Source organism: Chaetodon auriga, chromosome 10 (genome assembly GCF_051107435.1).
Source record: "Chaetodon auriga isolate fChaAug3 chromosome 10, fChaAug3.hap1, whole genome shotgun sequence".
In the NCBI taxonomy this organism is placed as follows: Eukaryota; Metazoa; Chordata; class Actinopteri; order Chaetodontiformes; family Chaetodontidae; genus Chaetodon; species Chaetodon auriga.
In genome coordinates this window covers 20,124,193-20,146,618 of record NC_135083.1, presented here as the reverse complement: position 1 = coordinate 20,146,618, position 22,426 = coordinate 20,124,193, and the positions used below count along the sequence as shown (strand labels likewise).

The following is a 22,426-nucleotide window of genomic DNA, read 5'->3' as shown; positions in this document are numbered from 1 at the left end:
AATGAGCAGAGACCACGACTTGTCTGTTATGTGATTTTTCCTTTATGAAAACTTTGGTGTGAATTTCAAAGCAGAAGTATCTTTTTTGTCTATGCCGTCACATTTATTTGTTCAACCTCTCTATAAGCTGTTGTTCTTTGTCTTTTTCTTTGATAGACAGCATGACCTATAAAACCAGGTGTTTTTCTAGCCACTACGCTCTTCACCCCTACATATCAACAGTTACTTTATTTTATCATGTTTTCTTTTACTGCATTTGACTTAAACTACAGTTTTCAATTTGTTTCCTCATGCAGTGCAATCAAGCAGGTTCCTTTGGTTTAATGTGTTTTATACTCAGCAGCAGAGCCATGATCCCACACAAAAGGTCCAGCAATCTAATCTGAATCCAGCGGAGAGCTCTGGATGCTCTGGAGTGACACCCCGACTCATGCCTGGGTAAGGCCACATAGGGCTGCACCTCGAGTACACACTGAGCTGAGCTCCACCACCCTGATTCCACTGACTACTCTATGATGTGGGTACTGGAGTTCTCTACTACCATGACCATGAAAACCTCAAAAAAGTACTCACATAGCCTGTAGCATGACAAATTAACTGCTCCATGTATTTCTGTCTCTACTGTTGTTTAAGAACTTTTTTTTCATTGCAACGTATTGCTCATTATGCGTCCTTGTGTGTTGGTCCTCTTGAGGTTTACTAACAACAACAACAACAACAACAACATGGTACTGAGTAGGTTTGACTGATAGGAGAGTCAACGTTCAGAGTGAACGAAAAGCTCCTGAGGTATGAGAACTGAAGACCTGTAAAACCACCACACTCACAGATAGGCCTCGAGCTTATTTCACAAGTATGTTCTGTTGTTTAGCTTTTAGAGTACATTTAATTTAATGTAGAAAAGGAACATTTTAAGTGCTGACTTTTCGGTGGACAGTGCAGGAAACCCTTTTTTTCTCAGGAAATCTGACAGTAAGTTCAGGACGATGCAACAGGATGATCCTAGACAAAAAGACAAGGTAACCAAGACATTTTAAAGCTCGGCCAGCAGAAAGTTCTTGACAGGTCTGACTTCAATCTAAGGGAGACATGCTGAAGACCAGAAAAAAGGCAAAAAGTCCTGAAAACAAGCAAGAATAAGCTGGCAGCAGTTCAGGTGTAGTCTCCCAAACTTATTTTTGAATCCAATCAATTTGGGAGACTGTATATGACAATGATCCAATACATAGTTCATCTAGTTTGGATGCCCAATAAAGAGAGCCAGCACTGTAACCTCATTTCAAACCCATTGTCCCGAAGGACAGAGACATCAGAATAATCTTCTCACTGTCCAAATATTTATGGACAGCACTGTGTGTGTGTATGTGGCGCATCTCTGTGGGCAATGCTTTGGACAGTCCAGCCGTCAGCAACTCGGTGGACTTGGATGAAGCAGTTGTTGAACTGAAGCCACGTTGTGTTTGTGTGCAGCTCTGCACACATGAATGAAAGTGCCAGGGAACAAATCGATCGTCATTATTCCACTAAATGTAACCACCGGAACGGAACAAGACAGACGACAGCTAAAGTCAAAGCAAGCGCAACAATATGAGCAAAAATCACGCGACTTCGCCTTCAAAATAAAAACGTACACGCCTGGAAAACGTGTTAAAAATGTTAAGTCATATTTGGTGACGTACTGAAAGACGACGTTTATTTTGAAATGACAACCGTGTCAAACCGGAACGATCATTTTAAATACCGGTTGTTTGGTAATGTGAGTCTGCAGTGCTAGCGCGAGGAAGGGTGTAGAAGTTCGCACTGAGCTCAGGTGTTCTGGAGATGTTCTCGCAATGAGGTGATGCTTGGAAAAGGTAGGAAAGGATTTCTGATTAAACATGACATTAACCTACGCATAATGCTAAACTCGTTAGCTACCGTAGCGGATGTTTTAAAAGTTGTTTCAAGCTCGTGCTGGACAGGTCCACGTTGCTTACTAACGAGTTAACGAAAATGAAATGTCCTCAATCATGATGTTCAACCCTGTGCGAAAGATGCTTGAGGGAAAAGTCGGTCAGTTTTACATTTTTAGTCCAATTTAACTGGATGTTACCGTCTCCCCAGACCTTAATGTAATGTAAACATATATGTAAGTTGCCTTCACGGGTGCCCATATCTCACTGAGTCATATAGTCATATATCAACTGTCCTTGGCTGACAGACCATCGTCAGCTCTCTTTACCTGTAAATCTGCATCTTCTGGTTTCTTAAAAACACCTCAAACATGTTGATTTTATCTGCAGGCTAACAAACTGTGCAGGTCATGCCTTTTTTTGAATTCATTGCCGGGAGCATTTCAGGTAAGAAATCTATTAATGTCCTGGCAGCAAATATATCATTTGAATATATGTGGAGAAATAACATGTCCCTGTTCACTGCAGGCGCAGTGGGGCTGACTGTTGGATACCCCATAGACACCGTGAAGGTTGCATGACACAATACATCATGACTCCATGAATGTGTGAAAGTGGCCTTTTCTGACTTTTCCTGCTTCATTTGTAGGTGCGCCTGCAGGCCCAGTCTGTGTATAAAGGGATATTTCACTGTATATCTAAAACATACTCTCATGAAGGGGTAGGTGTCAAGTTGTTCCACCAGATGTCAGTACATAAATACCCCCAGTCTCTACCAGAAAACAGGAGGGAAAGTATTTATGCATGCTAATGAGTGTGTTTATTGCACCTTTATTATATCAGCTCCGTGGATTCTTCAAGGGCATGGCGTTTCCCGTGCTGACCACAGGCATCATCAACTCTGTTGTCTTTGGCTCTTACAGCAACGCCTTAGATTACCTCATGCAGTTTCAGCGCAGTGACCCCAGTCAAGACAAACCAGCCTCTGCTGCACAGGTCTTCACTGCCGGCTGCTTCTCAGGCCTGATGCAGGTAAGAACACCTGAGGTTCACTGGCTGCTTGCATCCAAAGCGCCTTGCAGGACCAGGGCTGCAGATGTTACTTAAATGAGGAGTGTTGGCGTGTCACAGGACAGAAAGTGCTGTGAAACTCATCGCTCTCAGGCTGTGAAACGTCTCCTTTCACAGAGGTATCAGCCAGTCGTTTCTAGTTTTATGGATGATGTGTTTCCTCGGCTGCTATGGGGTAAAGCAAGAGGAAGAGCTCCAAGGAGAGTTCGGGTGTGTGAAAATATGACTTAAAGTGTAATTTGCTGCTGCCCCCTAGAGGTTGCAATGTTCCTTACATCCAACAAAAACAAAGTTAACCTCATGACAGGGTTAAAAATGTGTTTGACCTGAGCCAGGCGTCAGAGGAGAGGCAGACGGTTCACGGAAATTACAGCGCTAAAGCTCGTACGTACTGATATTTCTTGTCTTCCAGTGGAAACTTGGCGTGATGCTTGTGCTCAACAAAAGGCTGAGAGGATCAAGTAGAAATAAATAGTTGTCAGCATATCTTGTCATTAGCAGAAGTTTTGCTCAAGGGGGAATTTTGAACTTTTGAATGTGTCGCTGGATGGAAAAGGTCAGCGGGCAAGAAAGCACTATTGCATAAAATAAGGTGTTTGTGAGACCATCGTAACTATGAAGTAGATTTAGAATAGATTTTCTGAGACATCATGGGTGAATAGTGAGCCACAGTCTGTTGGGACAGATACACACTTCATGTTTTGATGGTGTAATTATGTCCTACATCTGCTACACCCACCGTGCCAGACAGTTGGGGGGGAACGTAATGAAGCTGGCTGATGATAGAGAGCGTGTATGGTTTAATTGTACCTGCAGATGGCAGCACTGCATCACATGCTCCACTGTCATCAACACACGAGCATGCACGAAGGAAAGTCACTGCTACACTGTGGCAGAGAGGAATATGATCTGTCAGGCATGACAGGAAGTGCAGGTTTGTTTCAGACTTGGTTGTTTTAGTCTCGTCATGGAATTTGCAGACAGTAAAAAAATGTAGAATATGGCCTGGCTTATCCTTTAAGGTGGTGTTATTTTTAACACTTTATGTCTGAAAAATTTAAGTAAAACTGACAAAAACAAACAAAAAATATCACCAAAACAGAATCCTCATGGCCTGAACCCATTAGGCATCATCTTGAAGGCCTAACCTTTCCACTTGATCTGCTTTCAGGTGTTTGTTTGTGCACCCATTGACCTGGTGAAGGTGCGCCTGCAGGGTCAGACCACTGCTGACAGATACCGTGGACCCATTCATTGTGTCACTGTTATCCTGAAGGAGGAGGGGCCCAAGGGTCTGTTCAGAGGAGGGCTGGCCCTCGCCCTGAGGGACGTACCCTGCTATGGACTCTACTTTCTGCCTTATGAGATCACTCGAAAGGCTCTCACTGAGACCGGCAAAGAGCCAGGTCTGTTTCAGAGGCCACAGTGCAACAGAACCAGCCCTCATTAAATATGTAACTAGGGTAATGTGTCAAATATGGAGGAAGAATAATGGATGTAATGTGAAATAACACCAAAAATAACATGGAAAGTCAAAATGATGAGATGCTCTGCAAAAACTTGGAGCATCTAAAGAACAAAAATATGAGATACTATGAGAATATTTTGAGATACGATGTCAATATATTCATTTAGTATTGCACACTTTTCACTTATTATGTGTTTGAGAAAAGTTGGATGTCCAGTTTATTTTTCAGTACACGCATGACTTCAGAGATTTACATCATGGCCACAACTTTTCTGTCCTCAGGTACATTTGCTATATTGATGGCAGGGGGCATGGCGGGCGTGGTGACCTGGGCCTTCGCCACGCCCATGGACGTGGTGAAAGCCCGGCTCCAGATGTCGGGGGCCGGCGGCCGGGAGTACAGCGGGGTCCTCCACTGCATGAGAGTGAGCGTCAGAGAGGAGGGAGTGAGGGTCTTTTTCAAAGGCCTCCTTCTGAACAGCCTCAGGGCCTTCCCCGTCAACGCCGTCACCTTCCTCAGCTACGAGAGTCTGATGAGGATTTTCTGTCCGCCGGCGGGGTGACCTCACTCCTGACAGAGCGGATACACTCCCTTTTTTTAATATAATGAGCCTGACATACAGTTTTAAACTTTTTAAAGTCTCTGTGAAGTAGGTCAACTCTCATCCAGCCGGCACCAGAAACCTGAACGTACCTCAACTGAGCACAAACCTGAGCCGCTTTTCATCGAGAGCACATGTAAACACACCGGGTGTATACAAATAGCTGGGACTTAACTCTGTGTGCACTTTGGCATTCAAACATGGGTAAAAATCTCCTAAATCTTAAAGTCTCCAAATGTTAAGAGTGATCTCATTGTGAATTAACAGTCTCGGTGTCATTTGAATGTGCTGCTGCTTCTGTCTACTCTGTACACACGCTCTGATAAACTCAACATGTACACAATGTGCTGAGGAGAAAACACTTTTATTTTCCGCACAGCGTCCATCAAACATCATCACATCCTCACTGACGTACATATTTTACACCTCTGATTTGCACGCTCCCAGACACACAGTTTCCAGCTGCTCTTTCCTATGTGAACCCTTTCTTCACTTAGAAACCTTTAACGATACAAATACACAGAAAAACTCTGCGTGTTGTTACATGGCTCTTGAAGCAGTATTCCAAAGACTTCATGTGGAAGATGAACAATGTATCAGTAGGGTATCAATATTAAATCTAAACCCACATCTGTTTTTTTTTCTAAGCACTTTATCAAGAAACAATTCCTCAAACAATAGCAGGAAATAACCGTGAACAAGGAACATGTTTATAATGTAAATAAAAAGAAAAATGTGTTCAACCCTTGTGGTCAGGAAAAACAAAAAAAAAACTGCTTTTTGAGGCACAAAAACAGCAGCAAAAGAAGAACATTACTAATATGGTGACAAAAAACACTTAAAGGCAGACTATGCAGGGATTGTCTGTGACTGTAAACACTTTTCTATACTGTGAGCCATTTTCAGAGCTTCCTATTGGGCGCGTGCTGCTTACCTTCTGGCGCCTGGTCGCTAATTTTTACTAAGTCCTGACCTCACCTGTGTGCTGTTATTGGCTGGGTGCGACACACCCACTGCCCAAATGCTGCAGCCCAAAACGTCCTGAACACAACAACATAACAAAGTACAGGCAGAGGGCAGAGTCTGCACACAGAAACACACCACCACACACTCCTACTGGGTCATCCTGCACTGTTTACCTTCAACTGTCACACTGACAGTGATTAACACTGATCACTCCTATCAGACACCTGTGTTAATCACTGATCTCAGTAAAATTGGGAAAGGAGCCTCGACCATACTGACGCAGAGGCTGTGTGACTGAAGCAGGGCGTATGTCACATTATTGGCACCTTTCAGCTTTTCAGTGTTTGGCAATATGTCAACTTGGCACTAAGTTGTTCCTGTGACAGGAAGGCATCTGCGGAGGAAACTTCACGTTCACCACAGAAGCCGAGATGAGACTCAATGAGGACAGAAAGGGAACTTATTGCATGTGAATTTGTCGTCATTGCTCTTATCGCCAACAGCTGATCTATGTTTAAACGCAGCAGCACCCACAGGATGGCTCACAGAGATGACGCTTTCACCAGTCCTAAAGGTTAAACATTGAATCCTACCAGAATACATGATGATCCATGTGCCATAAAGCTTCCTCTGATTAAAGGAAAACTCTGGTTTACTACAAGTTGGGTTTGTCTTCTGTTGTTCAGGCCACTGGTTCTGTTGTTTATGACACCACTGCAATCACCAGAGATGGTGAACATGGTGACATGGCATGAAACACATGCAGTCAGACGGCTTTTAAACAGTTTTGCCACAAACAGTAAGTAACCACTTGATTTGGAGATGTGAGTGGAGGCGGGGAGTAATCACTCACTGCACAAGAAAACTGAGTGCAATCAACCAGGAAGTTGGTTTGTAAACTATGATGAACATCTACAGCTGACAACTCATTCATTTTAGTTTGCCTTCAAAATTTTGTTAAGTTGGGCTTTGCTTTAAAACCTGTGTGATCATCAGACTGTCGGACATAAGCGGCAGAACCGACTGGCCGAGTTCCAAAAATAAAAACCGAGTTGTAATAAACCGTTTTCCTTTAAGATTGTGAATGTGCAATATGCAGCAGCTCATTCAATCTGAGGCCCTTCTCCTGTTCTGGGTTGCCAGGGCTGCTATCCCAGCATGTAGTCAGTGTATACAGAAAAACAAAAAGAAAATACGCAACGCTTCATGATAGACGATGAGCATTCCTAGAATGCAGCATGTTGCTTTCAGATGTTCCACACATTGCTTCAGACATGTGTCACACGGCCCGTCTAAGCTTTGGCTGGATGAGGCACCGGTGCCCTATTCACATCTTAGGTTCAGATGCAATCAAGATCAATTTTACATTGTATGATACAGTGTAGGTTCCACCATCACAAAATTAAAACCTTACAGCTTTAACGCTTTACAGATATTCACAAGAGCATAAATTCAGCAGCTGTTGTACCACAGATGAGATAAACCAGCACACTGGAATGCAAATGTAAGACAAAAAGCTTACAGAAGTCACTTCCTTCAAAAAGCTGAAGGACACCCTGAGCTTCTCCTTTTACTGACCGAGACTCGACAACGCAAAGGATCAAGGATGATTAAAGTACTCAAACAGAGACTGACCTTGACCGAGCCGGTCTTCTTTAAGCTTTAAGACATGACAGTGACACAAAGTGGGACAAAACAAAAACACGAGCGGGTCCTCGTTCACTGGAATGTGTGCATGATGAGGAACAAACAAATATCCAGTCATCCCGTCTCGACAGCCACAGGTCAGCGAGCGCAGTTCTGCTAATACCTTGATCCTGTTTCAGGTAGTGGTAAGTCCGAAGTGCTGAGTCCTTAGTGAGACTGAGGGGCTTGGAAGTCCTGGTCCTGCAGTAGTGGTTTGTGGTTCTGCTCTGCAGCCATGGCCTGTAAGGTTTCCCTCTGGATCTGCCTGGCCTTGTTGTACAGGAAGACCCCGATGAAGACGAGGATCGTTCCTGTGGCGCTAAGGATGGTGATCTGGTTACTGAACACGATGATGCTCAGCCAAACCGACAGGGCGTGTTTGACGGTGCTGGCCACACTGAGGAAGATGAGGGTAGTTACTGTTAACATTCACATCAAGTAAATACAGTTCTCGGTCTGGATGAGAACGTCATCTGTCATGAGAGGATGTGGTGTGCCTGTTATTACTCTTTGTCTTCTCTCTGGGGCATAATCGTGAACCACAGTTCTCATAATTTCAGGACTTGTAAACAGGAATTATAATGGTTGGCACCATTAAAAGGTTGTCCAATTAGCTAATAGCAGTTCCTGTTTGCATGGCACCAATGGATGTATTGTTAGCTAACACTGGATTACCTTTGATACTACAGAAAACTTCACAACATGATGATCCTCAGGTGAGTTGTGGAGTTATAAGGAGTGTACAACTTTCTTTCTTTGTTAGATTTAAGGATGTTTATTCACAAAGGACATTGGATGTGTGAGTCACACTGTCTAAAAATTTGCATCACGTAAGAGTGTTCAGATTGAACAGAGTTATGACTCATGCTTCCCCTCTCTCCCTTCACACCCATATGGGGAGGCGCACCTTGCAGTCTGAAACCTCTACATTTGAATGAGCCATATGTTTACTCAAAGTGACTCTGAACACAGAATGGCTGCTTGTGCTGGATGTGTTGGCTCAGATGCAGCCACCTTGTGTACTTATGTGAGAGTTTACAGGGAATGGTGTGATAAAGCACAATCAGACTGTGGGTCTGTATGCTAAAACATGTCTTGTTAACTGGATGGTTCAGTGGAAAAAGGACAGACTGGATCAAGCACAGTGCAGCAGTAGTGTGTAGACAGGTGTCTCTGCTGCCACTTGCTGATCATATGGTTAGAAACCAGTAGAAAGGTCTGGTCAGGTGCTGGAGACAACAGGGTAACCAAACATGACAACAAGCTCTGATTAAGCTTTCTCGTTCTGGATGGGTTGTGTTCTCGTCTCCCACCTGAAGGTAACCGGGGAAATCCGTCCCATGAGAGCGTAGGCGGTGACACTCTGCAGGTGGAAGAGGCCGCCGTCGAAAAGCAGCAACAGGATGATGTCTTGACTGAGGATGAAGCTCCGCCCACTCTTCCCAATCACTGGGAAGTCCTGGAAACATGGCGACGAAGCACAAAAACCATCAACACTGACAACTCTGACCTTCAGTCCTGCCACATACTGTACTGTGATTTAATAAACAAACATTGCACTACATTGTCCAACATCTGATAGTAATTGGTTGTGCCATACGGCTTCTTACTTAAGAATATTAATTCCACTAATAACTACAGACTTCAAGTGCATAAGTTGCCTAACTTCAACAAGAACTCATAAAATAATAACTGTTCAAAGTGTGTGTTGACCTACCAAGAGGAACACCCAGGCAGGTATAAGCATGATGACGGCTGCTGCACTGGTATAAAACTGCAGTTCAGGCGGGCTGAAATAAGACAGATAAGATTTTTAGAGCAAGTGTTTGACTGCATCAAATGACAGAGTTATAAATAAGACGTTCACTGCCGTTTTACCTGAACCTGTATGTGTCTCCACTCAGCAGTTTTTTGGAGAACACGTTCTGTAAACTGAGATCAGAGACAAAGAGTTATACAAAGCATCGCAGTGCTGTGGGGTACAAGCCGTGCTGAGTACCGCAGTACCAGTCCATGATGTTGGTGGAGAGAGCGGCGGAGAAGCCGAGCAGGTTGAAGCTGATTTCTGTGGCTGTGCAGAGCGCCAGGCCGGCCATGACGGGGAACAGGGACAGGTTCACCCACAGCCCTGCGGGTTGCAGAGCAAACAGTACAAATGAGGAAATGAGTCACCACACTTATCATCACTAAATCTGACGCTTGGATTTTCCGTTGCAGTCTTACTGGTATGACCACATTAATGACAACAAAGAGTGGACTGATGGAGGTGTTGTGAAACAGAACAGATCTGGAGCGGTGATTGAAAGAAGCAAAAAAGAGCTTTGCCATGATTCGCTCAGCACAGTCACCTCTCAGTAGATCTGCTCTGAGATCTGCTGAGATCAAAACTTGTTTATGCTCCCATTTCTTATGAGTTGAAGTAAAAACTTCTTCTGTGCACACAAAAGGCTTATTTCTCTCTGAATGTGAGCACAATTTTGTTTAAATCTGTGTTAGTGGTGAGCACTACCCTTTGCCAAGGTAATCTCCCAACCTGACAGGTGTGTCAAATCAAGACGCCAGTTAAACAGCATGATTACTGCACAGGTGTGCCTTGAGCTGGACTCAATAAAGAGGGATTGTGCAGTTTTATAACACAACACAATGGTACAGATGTAACAAGCTTTGAGGGAAGCTGGCAAGCTGACTGCAGGACTGCTTGTTTCATGACCATTAAGTCGTCATTTACGAAGATTTGGCAGAACATGCAACGCCCTCACAACCACAAACCACGTGAAACCACGCCCGCCCAGGACCTCCACATCTGGCTTCACCTGTAAGATCGTCTGGGACCATCGTACTGACTGGTTTTCTGTAGTCCTAGTCAAGCCAAAATCCACATTTCAGTTCCTAATACATGTATTTATTCAAGATAAAACTGCACATGTGCAATAATCACACTGTTTAATCAGCATCTTGTTATGTCACACCTGTCAAGTAGACAGATTATCTTGGCAAAGGAGAAGTTCTCACTAACACGACTTTAAACAAATTTCAGAAATGAGCCCTTTGAGTGCAAAGAAAAAAGCTGTTTTATCTGAACTCATGAAACTGGGAGCGAAAACAAAAGCATTTATGTTTCTGTTGAGGGTGCGTCAGTATGTCCTCTACCTGTGTACTCCCCAAGGATCAGCCTGGACATGATGACGGTGAAGATGGGCGCTGAGCTCTTCACTGTCTCTGCAAAAGACACGGCCACATTCTTCAGGCTCACCAAGCCCAGAACTACTGTGGTGAACCTGACAAATGGAGACAAACACAAGGTTGATGCTGACTTTGAGAAGAACAAGGGATCAATGTTGAGCTTGTGTCAGTATTTGTAAATCCAGTATTAAAGCTGCACTACTTTCTACTACTAGTTACTGACTAGCTGGTGAATTAATGAAATGCGTTGCACCACTAAAACATGACGGCTGTCTTAGCCAGTAAAACCCTCAGTAGCTGTTATTTATACATGCATATATGCAGAAACATATGTACTTAAGCACTCTCTGTACGAGAGAGAGAGAGAGAGAGAGAGAGAGAGAGAGCAGCCACCTCATGAGCCCAACAAACAGCATGATCATGATGAAGTTGGGGGGGTACTCGGTTCTGGACTTGTGCTGGTACAGGCAACAGGGCACAAACATCTTTATGCAGCCTATGACGGTGGTGGAGAGCATCTGAATGGCACCTGGGGAGGAGCATATGGAAGACAGTAAAACAGAGCTCCACTCACAGACACCTGCAGCATGAATGTCAAATCAGCTGGTCCAACTCCTTGAGCCCTGACTGTTATCTAATATTTACCTCTGCCTTGTTTCTTCACAGCTAGTTAAATAAAAGCACATGCTTAACAGGTTTATCCTAAAAGTCTACAGCAGTCCTGTTCCCGCCGTGGGAACCAAAGTCAACGTGCAGGGACATGAAAATGTTTGTGTTAGGAAATCCATCATAGTGAAGAATTTGACATATTTAATGTGTCGGAAAAGTCAATTATAGAGGCACAACAAGAAAGGTAAAGAGTCATTGTGAAAGAGTCATTTGAACATAGTGGACAGTTGAAGTGTCCCTGAATGCATCACCAGAGGTTTTTCAAAACTGTCTCTGGAACTAACAGAGGTTGCTCTCTGAAGTCAATTACAGCTGACAATCAATATTTCTGCAGGCTGTTTTTCATGCCCTGAAGGAAGGAAGCCAACTTTAATGACTCATGGTATGCTTTACAAGTGTCTGCAACATGTACTTAAAGAGCTGAGACCTGTAAAACCATCAGCACAGTCCTGGAAGACTTTCCCAATCACAAAAACGTGCCAAGCAATAATACACAAGTTGAACGCCATGTTTAATCTAGTTAATATTGACGTTAGTAATAGCAGAAGTATATCATCCCCTCTCTTTACCCAGCATGCTGGGCTCCCCCTCCAGCAGCGACAGGATGTACTTGTTGAGGAACAGGGTGCAGAAGCTGAAGAAGTACCAGAGGCCCAGGTAGGTCATGGAGCGCCAGTTCCTCACCCCCGACTCCGCCTCGATCACCGTCGTCTCTGTGACTGTGATCTTCAGCACCTGCTCCCCCGGCAGGCTCTCGCTGCGGGCCAGCACCACGCGCTCCTGGCGGGTGCGGAATGGTGACAGGAGGCGCCACAGCGGGTGCCTGGCAGCCTGCCTGCCGCCTGGCATCGCGCCCGCTGCCTGAGGGCCTCCAGGGGGCCAACAGGTGGGCGATGAGAGGGAGGGGAGGGGAGGGGAGGTCGATGAGACTTTTGAATGTCAGTCCATTATCTGATTGCAATTGATCAGTCTCTCAGTCTTAGAGTGAATGCTGCCGGCGCTTGACGTCTGGATGTGTCCTGTCCTGCATAAGCTGGAGAACAAAAATCACCTTCTGTCAGGTGAGAGTGAACAGACGGAAAAACGCGATCTTTGCAAGTGATCACCTGCTGCAGAGTCACACCACACATTCAGTAACTGTCAACCTACTTGTAAGAGCTTTTAAATACTTCATAAAGTGTCTTTTGTCTCATGCTGGTCTATTTTACATACAATCCACATTTTACTATACTTCAACTTTTTATTGTGTTACGTTACTATTTACTGTATTACCTGCATATTTATTGAACACTACACAGCTGCTGCAAACACCTGATTTCAAACGCATTTTAAATTCCCCTGAAGGCGGCATCAGCATTAGCAGAGCCCCTGATGTGGTCTGAGCCTCCAGGCTGTGTAACGTTATGCTGCCGAGGATAACAGGTGACCCACACACAGACCTCAGACCAGCTCGGGGCTGTCTGCTGTTTTAACACCGCAGACTTCAACAGCGGTTCAGTGTTTCTGAAGCGCTCCGAGCTTCGTTCACAAGCGCCAGCTGTGCGCGAACAATGCAACGTTACCCCAATCCACACTGACAGCGTTTGAGCTCTGCTGTCACGATGGCGAGCTTCCTCTAACAGCAGCACCAGGTGTCAGGCTCACATGTAAACATGAAAAAAAAACAAAAAACAAAAAACTGACTCTTACCTGTTCCTGAGCGTGGAAGCTTCAGCTCAGCCTGAAAAATAACTCTAAACTCAGTAGAGTCACGGAGACAGCAGCGAGTGTTTTTCAAAGAGGAAGTTGAACATTGGCGTTAGCTAGCCGCCTGTTATTTGCGGCAACATGGGGAGCAAAGGACAAAGGCAGCAGAGCTGTCAGCCATATTCCACGACATGAGGGAGAGGAACATGAGACTACACCGCAGATGCACAAACATGAACTTACCGGTCTGGGTTATCCATGTCTGTGCACCTGACTATGAGACGTGTCCGCTAACAATGATCCAGTCTCAATGCCAAGTTGACCCGAAACAACAACCGAGTACATGTAAAACAAACCCTTCAAATTAAACCTCTATTCACGAAACAAATTCACTGCCAACCCATTGGCCAATTCAGCGCGAGATCAAGTTCGTTTTTATCATAATGATTGCTCTGGGGAAAAAAATAGATATGTATTTTTAAAAGCGCCGGTAACTTGATTCTAAAATAGTAACTTTCGCCTGATAATAAAATGCTTTTATTTTATATGACGTGATAGCTGCGTGTCCGCTAAGACTCATTTCAACTTGACGCAGCTGCCACGAAACAAAACAGATGGTGCTCAAATAAATGCTGTCTTCGGGGTTTCTGTGGGTCAAATCGTTTGTAATGATTTAACAAAATGCAAATATCCATGAGATTTGAAAGTCAAAGGGACCTCTAAAAATCTACAGAAATAATAATGCAAAGGAACTCTGTCTGAAATCTCTGTGTTGCAGTTCCTAATTGTGACCACTAGAGGGGAGGGAACACTCATTATACCAAACACATGCACTAACACAGCATATGGTGCAAGAGGTCATGGCAACTAACTGTATATTATGGAAATGGACATTCATGGTCATTTATATCTGTAGATTAATCTCTTTAACTACTTGATTTCTTCTGTCGCTTAGATTATTGAATCAAATGTGTCAGTTCACCAGTATAAACATCTCCAAATGACCGCTCCACCAGCACATTGTGATTAACTTGTAAAATGTAATGTACCAATTCTGGTGCAGCTATTTTCGTTTTCAATTTGGAATAATCACGTTGGTACAAACTTGCTGACATTTGATAATGATTTCACCAAGATTACAGTATTTTACAACTGCTTGCTCACTTTTCTTTAAACCAACATCCCCTTTTCAAAACTCCTCAAGTAGTAACACAATGACAAGAAAAATCTCTATTGGTACATTTTATTAGTGACAGGTAACATTACAGTGTGTGTCTTTCAAGTATTTATTTATTTAGCATAAACCAAGATTTCATTACAACATAAAGAAAGGCTCCATATACAGTATATAACACAAACAGGAAACAGGAATATGCTTTGGCTTAGTTTCTTTTGTTTGATTTGCCATTTTTGCAGGGTAATTCCAAGTGCACAACTTAAAACTAAAGCAATCCCAGTTATGCAATGCAAAAGTATACATCTTCACTACATATGGAGCTACAGATATAGAAATATAACAGTGCTGTGTCTTCTGCATTTGGCCACAAGTTCTCATCCACATCACACCTTCTGTCTTCTTCTGTAATACACATGGGAAAAATCTTTCCCCTGACTCTTCTGCAGATATGTCCTGACATCAGCATTCACTGAGTCCAAGAGGGACAGCTGACGATGCGGCTGGTGGCCCTAAACTTTCCACCTCCGCAAGGAAAAGAATTTCTCAGTGCGATTGAGGAATGGAGGGTAAGTTAGAGGGAAGAGTGACACCATCCTGGGATGGGCTGTGAACGGTGAAGCGCCACATCGTCCTACAAAATGCTCTGGATGCTGCCTCACTTTCCTCACGTGGCGCAAGTCTTTCATTGAGGTCATCAAGGAATGAAAATAGGTGCTCAGTGTTGTATGTCCCAGTTAGGAGCTTATGCAGTTTTAGTTTTATTATTTATTTTTAGATGCAGATGTATGGAGTAAATCATTGTAATCTTGTTTTGTTAAATTCAACAGTTTTTACAATAGTATGTTGACATGTCTAAAATGTGGTGCAAATACACAGAGGTATGTTAGAGAGTGAGTTTGGGTGAGAAAACAATTACATTAGTAGTACTTTTGGTGTCACCTTTCTGTTGTGTTTCAGCAGGATTTGGACTCAATAGCAGTGAGAGTAAAATAGGAATTTATTGAACGAGCAATGAGTGGGGACTCCAGGTACAAAGGAAACTCATAGTTGGGAAGTCCTGAGAACAGCAGGTGAGGCGCGAGGTACTGAGGTGGAGAGCAGTTCAGAGATACGCTGGAGCGCACAGAGCTCAGGTGGTGTGAATACAACGTTGGGGGCACATGGTGGTGGAGGCACAGGTGACACTAGGTGGTGATGGTTGTGGATTCGAGGCTTGAGGCAGGTGGAGGCAAGTGGCTGGGTGGCGTGGTACCAGAGATGCTGGAGCTGGAGATCAGTGCAGGAGAACGCACTGAGCAAAAAGGAAAAAGACACAGGAGATCAGGCACTGGTGATCAACACGAGAGATCAAAAACTGAATATTCACATATACTCGCAGGCAACGCTAACAAACAGCCACCTCTACCACTAAGCAGCAGAATCAGTCTGGCAATGAGTCCTCTGCAGTCCACAGTCTTTATGCTGTGCTTGATTGTGATGAGTCCCAGCTGTGATGGAGCCAGCTCCCAGCTACCTGGAGAACCAAGTCCAGCCTCTATGAAAAAGGAAACACAGGAAACAAAGCCCCACACCTTTCCACAGCACAAAAGAAACCCTTCCAAACCACCACACATTCAAAATACTGCAATCAAAACAGATAATATAAAGATATAAACATAAAGATAGTCCATTATTTATTACAAGAGTGTTGAAATTGATTAAATTGTATTGTCTGATGATCAAGTGATTGATATGACTTTCATACAGGTATTGTTAGCATTAGTCCTAACATGGTTGTTAATAATACAAACATTGATCCTGGGTCCCTACCAAAAAAGTGGAGCTGTAGTTCCTACCTGTGACCACTGGATGGCAGCAAACATGATTCTAAATACATTCAGCAACCAATCAATTTCACCACTGTCACGTACACGCTTTGGTTGACAGCTTTCCACAATTAAACAACTAAATCAGTATGTAAATGACAAATTTGGCTCCATAAACATACAAAATCAATAGTTTAACTGTTTCAAGGGCGCCTACGTGACAATTAAATTAAAATCACGAAAGTCTCTTTGTTGTCCTGCGGGGGGCAGCAGCACTCTGGAGCAGCCAAACCAAAGAGGAAGAACATACGCAAGCAGCAGCAGCAGCAGCAGCAGCTGCAGCAGAAGAAGGAGAAGAAGAAGAAGAAGGAGAAGTAGTAGTAGAAGAAGAAGAAGAGGAGGAAGTCTACAGGCTGCTGTTCCTGTTTACATTGTCAAATGTGAAACTGAAGTTCTGTCGGCTGCGGGAGGACGGCCAGCTACAGGTCGCAGGAATGTAAACTCCGGGTCCTTCAGTCTTGTCGCCTGAGAAATGGACGAGATAAGGTCAGTAGAAAAGTTTGTCGACTTATTTATTGTCGACAGTTTGTGCTGTCAGGTCGTTTGCGACATGAGGAAGTTAGATCTGATAACGTTACCCCGCAACAGTGAGTCACAGCCATTAATAACATTATTACAGGCTGTTTGAATGAAATGTAAACTGTCAGCATGTGTTCATCTCATTGTCTGTATGTTAATGTGACTGTATGTAAATACAGTCTGATTCTCTGTTGACTGTCCTCTTCTGTGACATGTCGGTGGAGGACTAAACCTGAGATGAGCTATTACTGTAAAACTGCTTATTGAATGAATGAAATGCTCTTTTAAATGGAGAAATAACAAAATACACAAAACCCTTACATGCAAAAAAAGACGCTGAGAAACATCTAGAAGTGAGATTTAAATCTATTTCTGTATTTATTTACACCGCAGGGTTTATGTTTAGTTATTTTTATGTTTATTTGTTTTCCTCTTTCAATAGAAATATGATCAAGTTTCATGATTAGCCATTTGCCGTTTTCATTTGTAATGCTTACAGAGTGCAGTCGCCACATTTGACACTTTCCTAACTGATTGAGCTGTTTTCTATCATGGAAAATGATGGTCTGCACAGCAGGATCAGTGTCTGGATTCTCCTCCTTACTTGCTCTCTGAGGTTGTGGCCCCTGTGGGCTCAGCGGGGGCCTCCTGTAGACACTGACATGTCCTTGTACAGACAGAGCTGCTCATGATGGTTTGTGTGTTTTGCGTTTAGCGACTTTAGAAATCTGCTGTAAAGGCTTCGTTATTTCTTTACGTTGTAACAAAGTCTGTTCGATTGTGTTTTATGATGTCTGTAAACATCAGAGTACATGGCAGTTCTTTATTTTTTTCAATTGTTGCTATTCATCCTCGTCTTTCATAGGCCTTTTTTCAGCAGACATGTTGATGATGATGTCAAAGTAGGAAATGTGCAGGTGTAAAAGATAAAATGAATGACCCCTGAATCACACGTCTGCAGTGCATTAAAGAAACTGCACATGTGTATAATTCTTTTTTTTTTTTTTTCGTTTACACTGCAGTCCACTATTAGGCAACCAGATCTCTGGTCAACCACCGGAGGGCCCAGACCTCCTGTCTCCAAACCTGAGGCCCAGACACCAAGAACTGATCCCGACACCATGTGGACCGGTGAGCTGCTGCAGAAACAAAACAGAAACAGGAGTCAGTCTGAAAGTAGAAGTTTAATTTGCACAGTGTAATGAGAGAAAAGTGAAACTAATTGTGAACATGTGATGGTGGCCTTTATACTCAGATATCATCTAAAGAATCAGTGAATTCACTTCAAACTACACATAAAATGAACTAAAGAGCATCAGGTCAGAAAGTCCCTCTGCCCGTCTCTATTTTTAATACCTTAGCTGCTGTCTCCACTTGGGAAATGAGTCACAAACTTGTTTAAACTTGTCCTCAACACTGTGAGTTTCACATTCTTTGTCCTCTCCACCTCCACCCTCCTGCAGATAAAGCCCTGGTCGGAGCTGTCATGTCTGCTCAAGCTCTACTTCTGCTTCACCATTGCGTCTCTGCTGGCGCTGCTCGGCCTCACCCTGTCCAGCATCTACAAGCAGCGCATGGACACGGACGTGTCTGACGAGGACAACTTCACCGTATCTCTCATCCAGTTGGTTGGAATACGTGAGTACCACCTCTCCATCAGCGGGCGGGGAGCCGTTTACTGCTGGTGTCTTCAGGAAGTCGGTTTCACTCCACGCCCTTTTAACAGTCATTTGGAAGAAAGCAGAAGTTTTTGTGATGTAATCATGTGATGAAGGAGATGAAGGCCATCACTGCAGCCATTTAGCCCAAAGAAAAATGGTTAATAGAGAAGATTATTAGGGTCAATAAGTAATTAACCTACAGTACAGGAATTCATAATAAGATGAAATAGGGATGAATGCTGCATTACGAGAGCTTTCCAGTCAGACCCACAGTGATGATGGAGAACCAGGAAACAAAATGTGTGCTTATGAGCATCAAAGAAATAAAAAGAATGTGTGTATGTGCATGTGGAAGTGTAAATAAGTGTAGCGTTCTGAAGAAACACCGTTGTAATGAAGGAACTCTTGTTGCGTCTGTCCCCTGCAGTGTTCTGCGTCTACTACATCAGCCGGGGCGTGTTGCAGGAGAACAGGCAGGAGCTGGTGGCGTTTGTGCTCACCGTGTTGGTGGTGATGGTTCGATCGGTGGTCAACTTCTCGGTGCTGGGGTCAAAGGGCAAGCAGGAGCTGCTGGTAGGTCGCCCTCTACTGGACGCTCTGAGACAACAGGCAGCTCGAGGACTTGTCTGTGCGTGGCACGTCACAGAAAGTGCATAGAGTTCCTGATCATGGACAAAATTCTGATAAAAAAAATGCAGCTGTGGAAGGTATTTGTAGTCCTTTCTTCTAAACATTGATTTTAGAGCGTAAATCCACCAAAAAAGAAAGATTACACCACGATGAGACGCTGAGCTTCTAAATGTTAGAAGCTGCTCTGACAGGGTGATTCATGTTCGCTGCTCGTTGCTGCTAATAATCTCACTTTATTAATGATGGGAAATAACAGTGCATCCCTGTAGCTTTCATCCTGCTGAAAGGAGTCATGCTTCCACCACTTGATGTCAGTATTGTTGTACATGTGAGTCACACCTAGTTGGAATGAATATTCAAAACAAACTGTCACGGCTGTTAGCTGATGTTTGCAGATGCTAAATCATCTTATCAGTTGCCTTGATGCGGTGAAAGTTAACTGATGGGAAATCATAAGAAACTGATTTGGGCTTGTGCAGAAGCAGAGAGCAGTACTGTGATCTGCAGCAGTCGCTGATGACCTGTAGACTCTCCAGGACACGTGTTACTGACCCCTGCCCTGAATAATGTTCCACAGGCTTTATCACCACGCAGCAAACACTGTATCAAATCTCCCGACAGCTACTGAATGCACCGTCCCATGGCACACACACTCATGATGACTTGTAATAACGATGACAACCTGACTTTTCCTTTTGCACCATCATCACGACACTTTGGTTTGTGACCAAATAACTGCAAAACTGCGTTCAGCCTCAGCTGAACTACTTAGTTTTTGGGCTATGCATATGTTTGCATGCTAACAGGCTAAACTAAGATGGTGACATTAGTAAACATTGTGCCTATTTAGCATCAACAGGTTAGCATTGTCTTCGTGGGAAGGTTAGCATTTAGCTCAAAGCACTGGTCTGAGACCTGCTGGAATGAAAATGGTCAAAGTAAACAGATTATTGAGCAGAACTGTGACTTTGTTATCAAAGTGTCAAAGTTCATGTAGTCCAGTCTCAGTGTGAAACAACATGTTGGACTTTGGGTGAGGTCAGCAAACTGTGGATGCCTCCTTTATGTACATGACAAATAGATTATCACAATTTCTAATTAACACCACTCATCATGATCATATAGAGGAGGATAAACCTGAGTGTCTGTGGACTGACACATTGCATCCTGAATCAGCAGCTGTGTACGTTGTGATCTTGCCGCAGGTTCGTTTTGTGTGCATCATGTGTCTCGGCGTGATTCACGTCTTCTGCACCACGCTGCTCATCAACAGGCCCAACATGATGGCGTTCCGTGTGGGCGGGGCCTTGGAGAGCCTCCAGGAGCAATACTTTCTGCTTAACCTCTGTTTCTCCATGGTGACCTTTGACCTGCAGGCTCAGGTACAAGTACAACATTGTGCAGTCCATGAAATGTGATTGTTTGAATTTCCCGTTGTGGTGACACGCGTTAACCTCATCCAGACTCAGTGAACGATGTGTCCTAGACAGACCAGGAGCAGCCTCCACACATCATGCCTGGAGCTGCTGAAAATGATTTAATTTGATCTGATTGTGCAGACAGTAAAGGCAGCGATGCCGATGAGAGCAGCAAAAGAGCGAGTTTTTCTAGTTGAAGCAGGTGTTGTGTGGCACATTGAGAACATGTTGTTTTCAGATCAGCTGGGGTTACTGTTGTTGGAGGGACTGGTCTCTGTGCCAACACGTTCCTCCTCACGTTTGCTGAACGTTTGTTCAGATGCAGACGACACGAGCGTCTCTTCCAGCGAGCTGCTCACTTCATTAATGGCGCGCTGTCGGCTTGTTTCAGTTGTGCCTCTGTATCCTGATCACGACGTCGGACTCGGCCATGTCTGCCACCAACAGCGTCATCCTGGGCGTTGGGGTGGTGTGGGCCTGCCTGACCGCCGCTGTCGGAGCTGTTGCGGTGAGTGCTCTTCATCCATCGTCTTCACCAGTGAAGCTGGAAACCATCAACAAATGAGTACCTTCTTGTCATTTTCCAGGTGTTAAAGGAAGCCAAGGTCTTAGTTTGGGTCTTCATGGTGCAGAACCTTCCTCAAGTAGCCTTCTTTGTTTATCTGATGTACACGGTGAGCTGACGATGACTTTCTCTTGACTTCAAAATATTTCAACATCTCTGAGTCTGTATGTGCACAGAATGCTTTATGAGGAGACGTTTATGAAGTATAATAGGAAAAGAAAGTACAAGTGCCTCCAAATGCTGCTTAGAAAGATCCACTTCACTAAAGCATCATTCACTGTTACGTGATCACATGACATGCTCGCATTCTGATGACCTGCACATTCAGAAGTGGGTTCCTGCAGGAAAACGATGGTGTGCTTGAGTTGCAGGTGGTGATGAAATGGTTCCGGGACAGCACGTACACCCTGGAGGCAGCTGCTGTCACCGGAGCTTTGATTTCACTGCTGATTAAAGCGGTTTTATTCTGGGGCCTCGTCAGACTGGTGCACAGCTTTGGCCAAGGCCTGAGGGAGAGGAGTGAGTGTGCTGCTTTTCTGTTCATGGTTTCCGTCCTTTGAATGCTTCTCCGAGCAGAAGACAAAACAGATGCTACACGAGGGGAATATTGGCTAATCAGGGCCTCTTTGCAGATGTGTAAATATCCTGAACTGCTTCCCTCTTTGTGTTGTCTTAAACACATCCCTGATTGTTCCTGACTGTGCTGACCTTAAGCATGTTTAAGTTGGCTAAGAAGCAGCAGAACACCAAAATGTTGCTGTTAACCTTACTCTTTTTTTTTTTTTTTTGCAGTGTTTGCATCCAGCAAGTGATAAAACATCTGGTGGCTGTGGACCAAGGACACAGCTGCATGCTGGGAGCCTAACATTGAGCACTGCTGGCTGTGGAGCTCGTGTTTTTATCCAACTTTACCACCACGTGCTGTTTACTGTATAGATTTTCTCAACACGTCTTTGTCAGTGTGCCTGAAGTACCACAAACATTTTTCTAGGAGACTCCATCAAACGCCTTTGTAGACTGGATCCATAATGGTTTTCGTTTCTCCTGTTCTATGCATCGTTCTATCGATATCCACTGGTGTTTGCAGGCTCTACACGTAGACGCCAAAGATTTTTTGAAGTGGCCAACATCCTTTATTAAAAAGGAGCTTTTATCCTCCAAGTCTTTTTTTGTTTCCCTCCCTGTGAATGAAAGTTGACTGGCTTTTTTTAAATTCTAATTGTCTAACTTTAATCTTTTATCTGCTTTGTCTCGACTACTTCTCTGAGCAACACTGGAAAACTTTTTAACGTGACTTTCTGCTGCACCTTAATGCACTTAATTAAGTGTTTTTTTCATTCAAGGTTCTTAATAAATTATCAAACCAGA

At 43.9% G+C, this 22,426-nt stretch overlaps 3 protein-coding genes across 6 annotated transcripts; 2 read left to right on the top strand and 1 right to left on the bottom strand.

Moving 5' to 3' along the window:
- The first annotated feature begins 1,774 nt into the window (after nt 1-1,774).
- slc25a45 (solute carrier family 25 member 45) lies at nt 1,775-4,994 on the top strand. Of its 3 annotated transcripts, XM_076741492.1 has the most exons (7): nt 1,775-1,853; nt 2,283-2,339; nt 2,421-2,464; nt 2,542-2,613; nt 2,736-2,924; nt 4,135-4,369; nt 4,714-4,994. In XM_076741492.1, exons 2-7 carry the CDS (start codon nt 2,303-2,305, stop codon nt 4,992-4,994), a joined length of 858 nt encoding a protein of 285 aa, XP_076597607.1. In that variant the 5' UTR covers nt 1,775-1,853; nt 2,283-2,302. The 3 variants fall into 3 exon arrangements, with proteins under 3 accessions (XP_076597607.1, XP_076597606.1, XP_076597608.1); XM_076741491.1 differs by having other exon boundaries at nt 2,283-2,464; XM_076741493.1 differs by lacking the exon at nt 1,775-1,853 and having other exon boundaries at nt 2,276-2,339.
- A 2,839-nt stretch (nt 4,995-7,833) lies between these two features.
- On the bottom strand, nt 7,834-13,539 carry LOC143327243 (solute carrier family 35 member E2A). Its single transcript, XM_076741490.1, has 10 exons — nt 13,467-13,539; nt 13,227-13,347; nt 12,107-12,570; nt 11,262-11,397; nt 10,836-10,963; nt 9,693-9,813; nt 9,564-9,617; nt 9,403-9,475; nt 8,999-9,144; nt 7,834-8,082 (listed from the first exon to the last, which is right to left on the bottom strand). The coding sequence occupies exons 3-10, from the start codon at nt 12,384-12,386 to the stop codon at nt 7,854-7,856; spliced, it is 1,167 nt and encodes a 388-aa protein (XP_076597605.1). The 5' UTR covers nt 12,387-12,570; nt 13,227-13,347; nt 13,467-13,539; the 3' UTR covers nt 7,834-7,853.
- A 2,959-nt stretch (nt 13,540-16,498) lies between these two features.
- On the top strand, nt 16,499-22,426 carry LOC143326817 (uncharacterized). Of its 2 annotated transcripts, XM_076740764.1 has the most exons (9): nt 16,499-16,751; nt 17,807-17,915; nt 18,248-18,422; nt 18,873-19,018; nt 20,281-20,457; nt 20,885-21,001; nt 21,081-21,167; nt 21,430-21,577; nt 21,851-22,426. In XM_076740764.1, the coding sequence occupies exons 1-9, from the start codon at nt 16,738-16,740 to the stop codon at nt 21,868-21,870; spliced, it is 993 nt and encodes a 330-aa protein (XP_076596879.1). In that variant the 5' UTR covers nt 16,499-16,737; the 3' UTR covers nt 21,871-22,426. The 2 variants fall into 2 exon arrangements, with proteins under 2 accessions (XP_076596879.1, XP_076596878.1); XM_076740763.1 differs by lacking the exon at nt 21,851-22,426 and having other exon boundaries at nt 16,537-16,751; nt 21,430-21,730.

Excerpts from the sequence above, each read along its gene's own strand:
- slc25a45 (XM_076741491.1), top strand. The coding sequence starts at position 2,303 with ATGCCTTTTTTTGAATTCATTGCCGGGAGCATTTCAGGTAAGAAATCT. Across the intron at positions 2,925-4,134 it reads GCTTCTCAGGCCTGATGCAG|GTGTTTGTTTGTGCACCCAT; the intron begins GTAAGAACACCT and ends ATCTGCTTTCAG. Across the intron at positions 4,370-4,713 it reads TGAGACCGGCAAAGAGCCAG|GTACATTTGCTATATTGATG; the intron begins GTCTGTTTCAGA and ends TTCTGTCCTCAG.
- LOC143327243 (XM_076741490.1), bottom strand. The coding sequence starts at position 12,386 with ATGCCAGGCGGCAGGCAGGCTGCCAGGCACCCGCTGTGGCGCCTCCTG. Across the intron at positions 9,145-9,402 it reads CTGCCTGGGTGTTCCTCTTG|GACTTCCCAGTGATTGGGAA; the intron begins GTAGGTCAACAC and ends CCATGTTTCCAG. Across the intron at positions 8,083-8,998 it reads ATTTCCCCGGTTACCTTCAG|TGTGGCCAGCACCGTCAAAC; the intron begins GTGGGAGACGAG and ends CATCTTCCTCAG.
- LOC143326817 (XM_076740763.1), top strand. Across the intron at positions 17,916-18,247 it reads TCCCGACACCATGTGGACCG|ATAAAGCCCTGGTCGGAGCT; the intron begins GTGAGCTGCTGC and ends ACCCTCCTGCAG. Across the intron at positions 18,423-18,872 it reads CATCCAGTTGGTTGGAATAC|TGTTCTGCGTCTACTACATC; the intron begins GTGAGTACCACC and ends TGTCCCCTGCAG.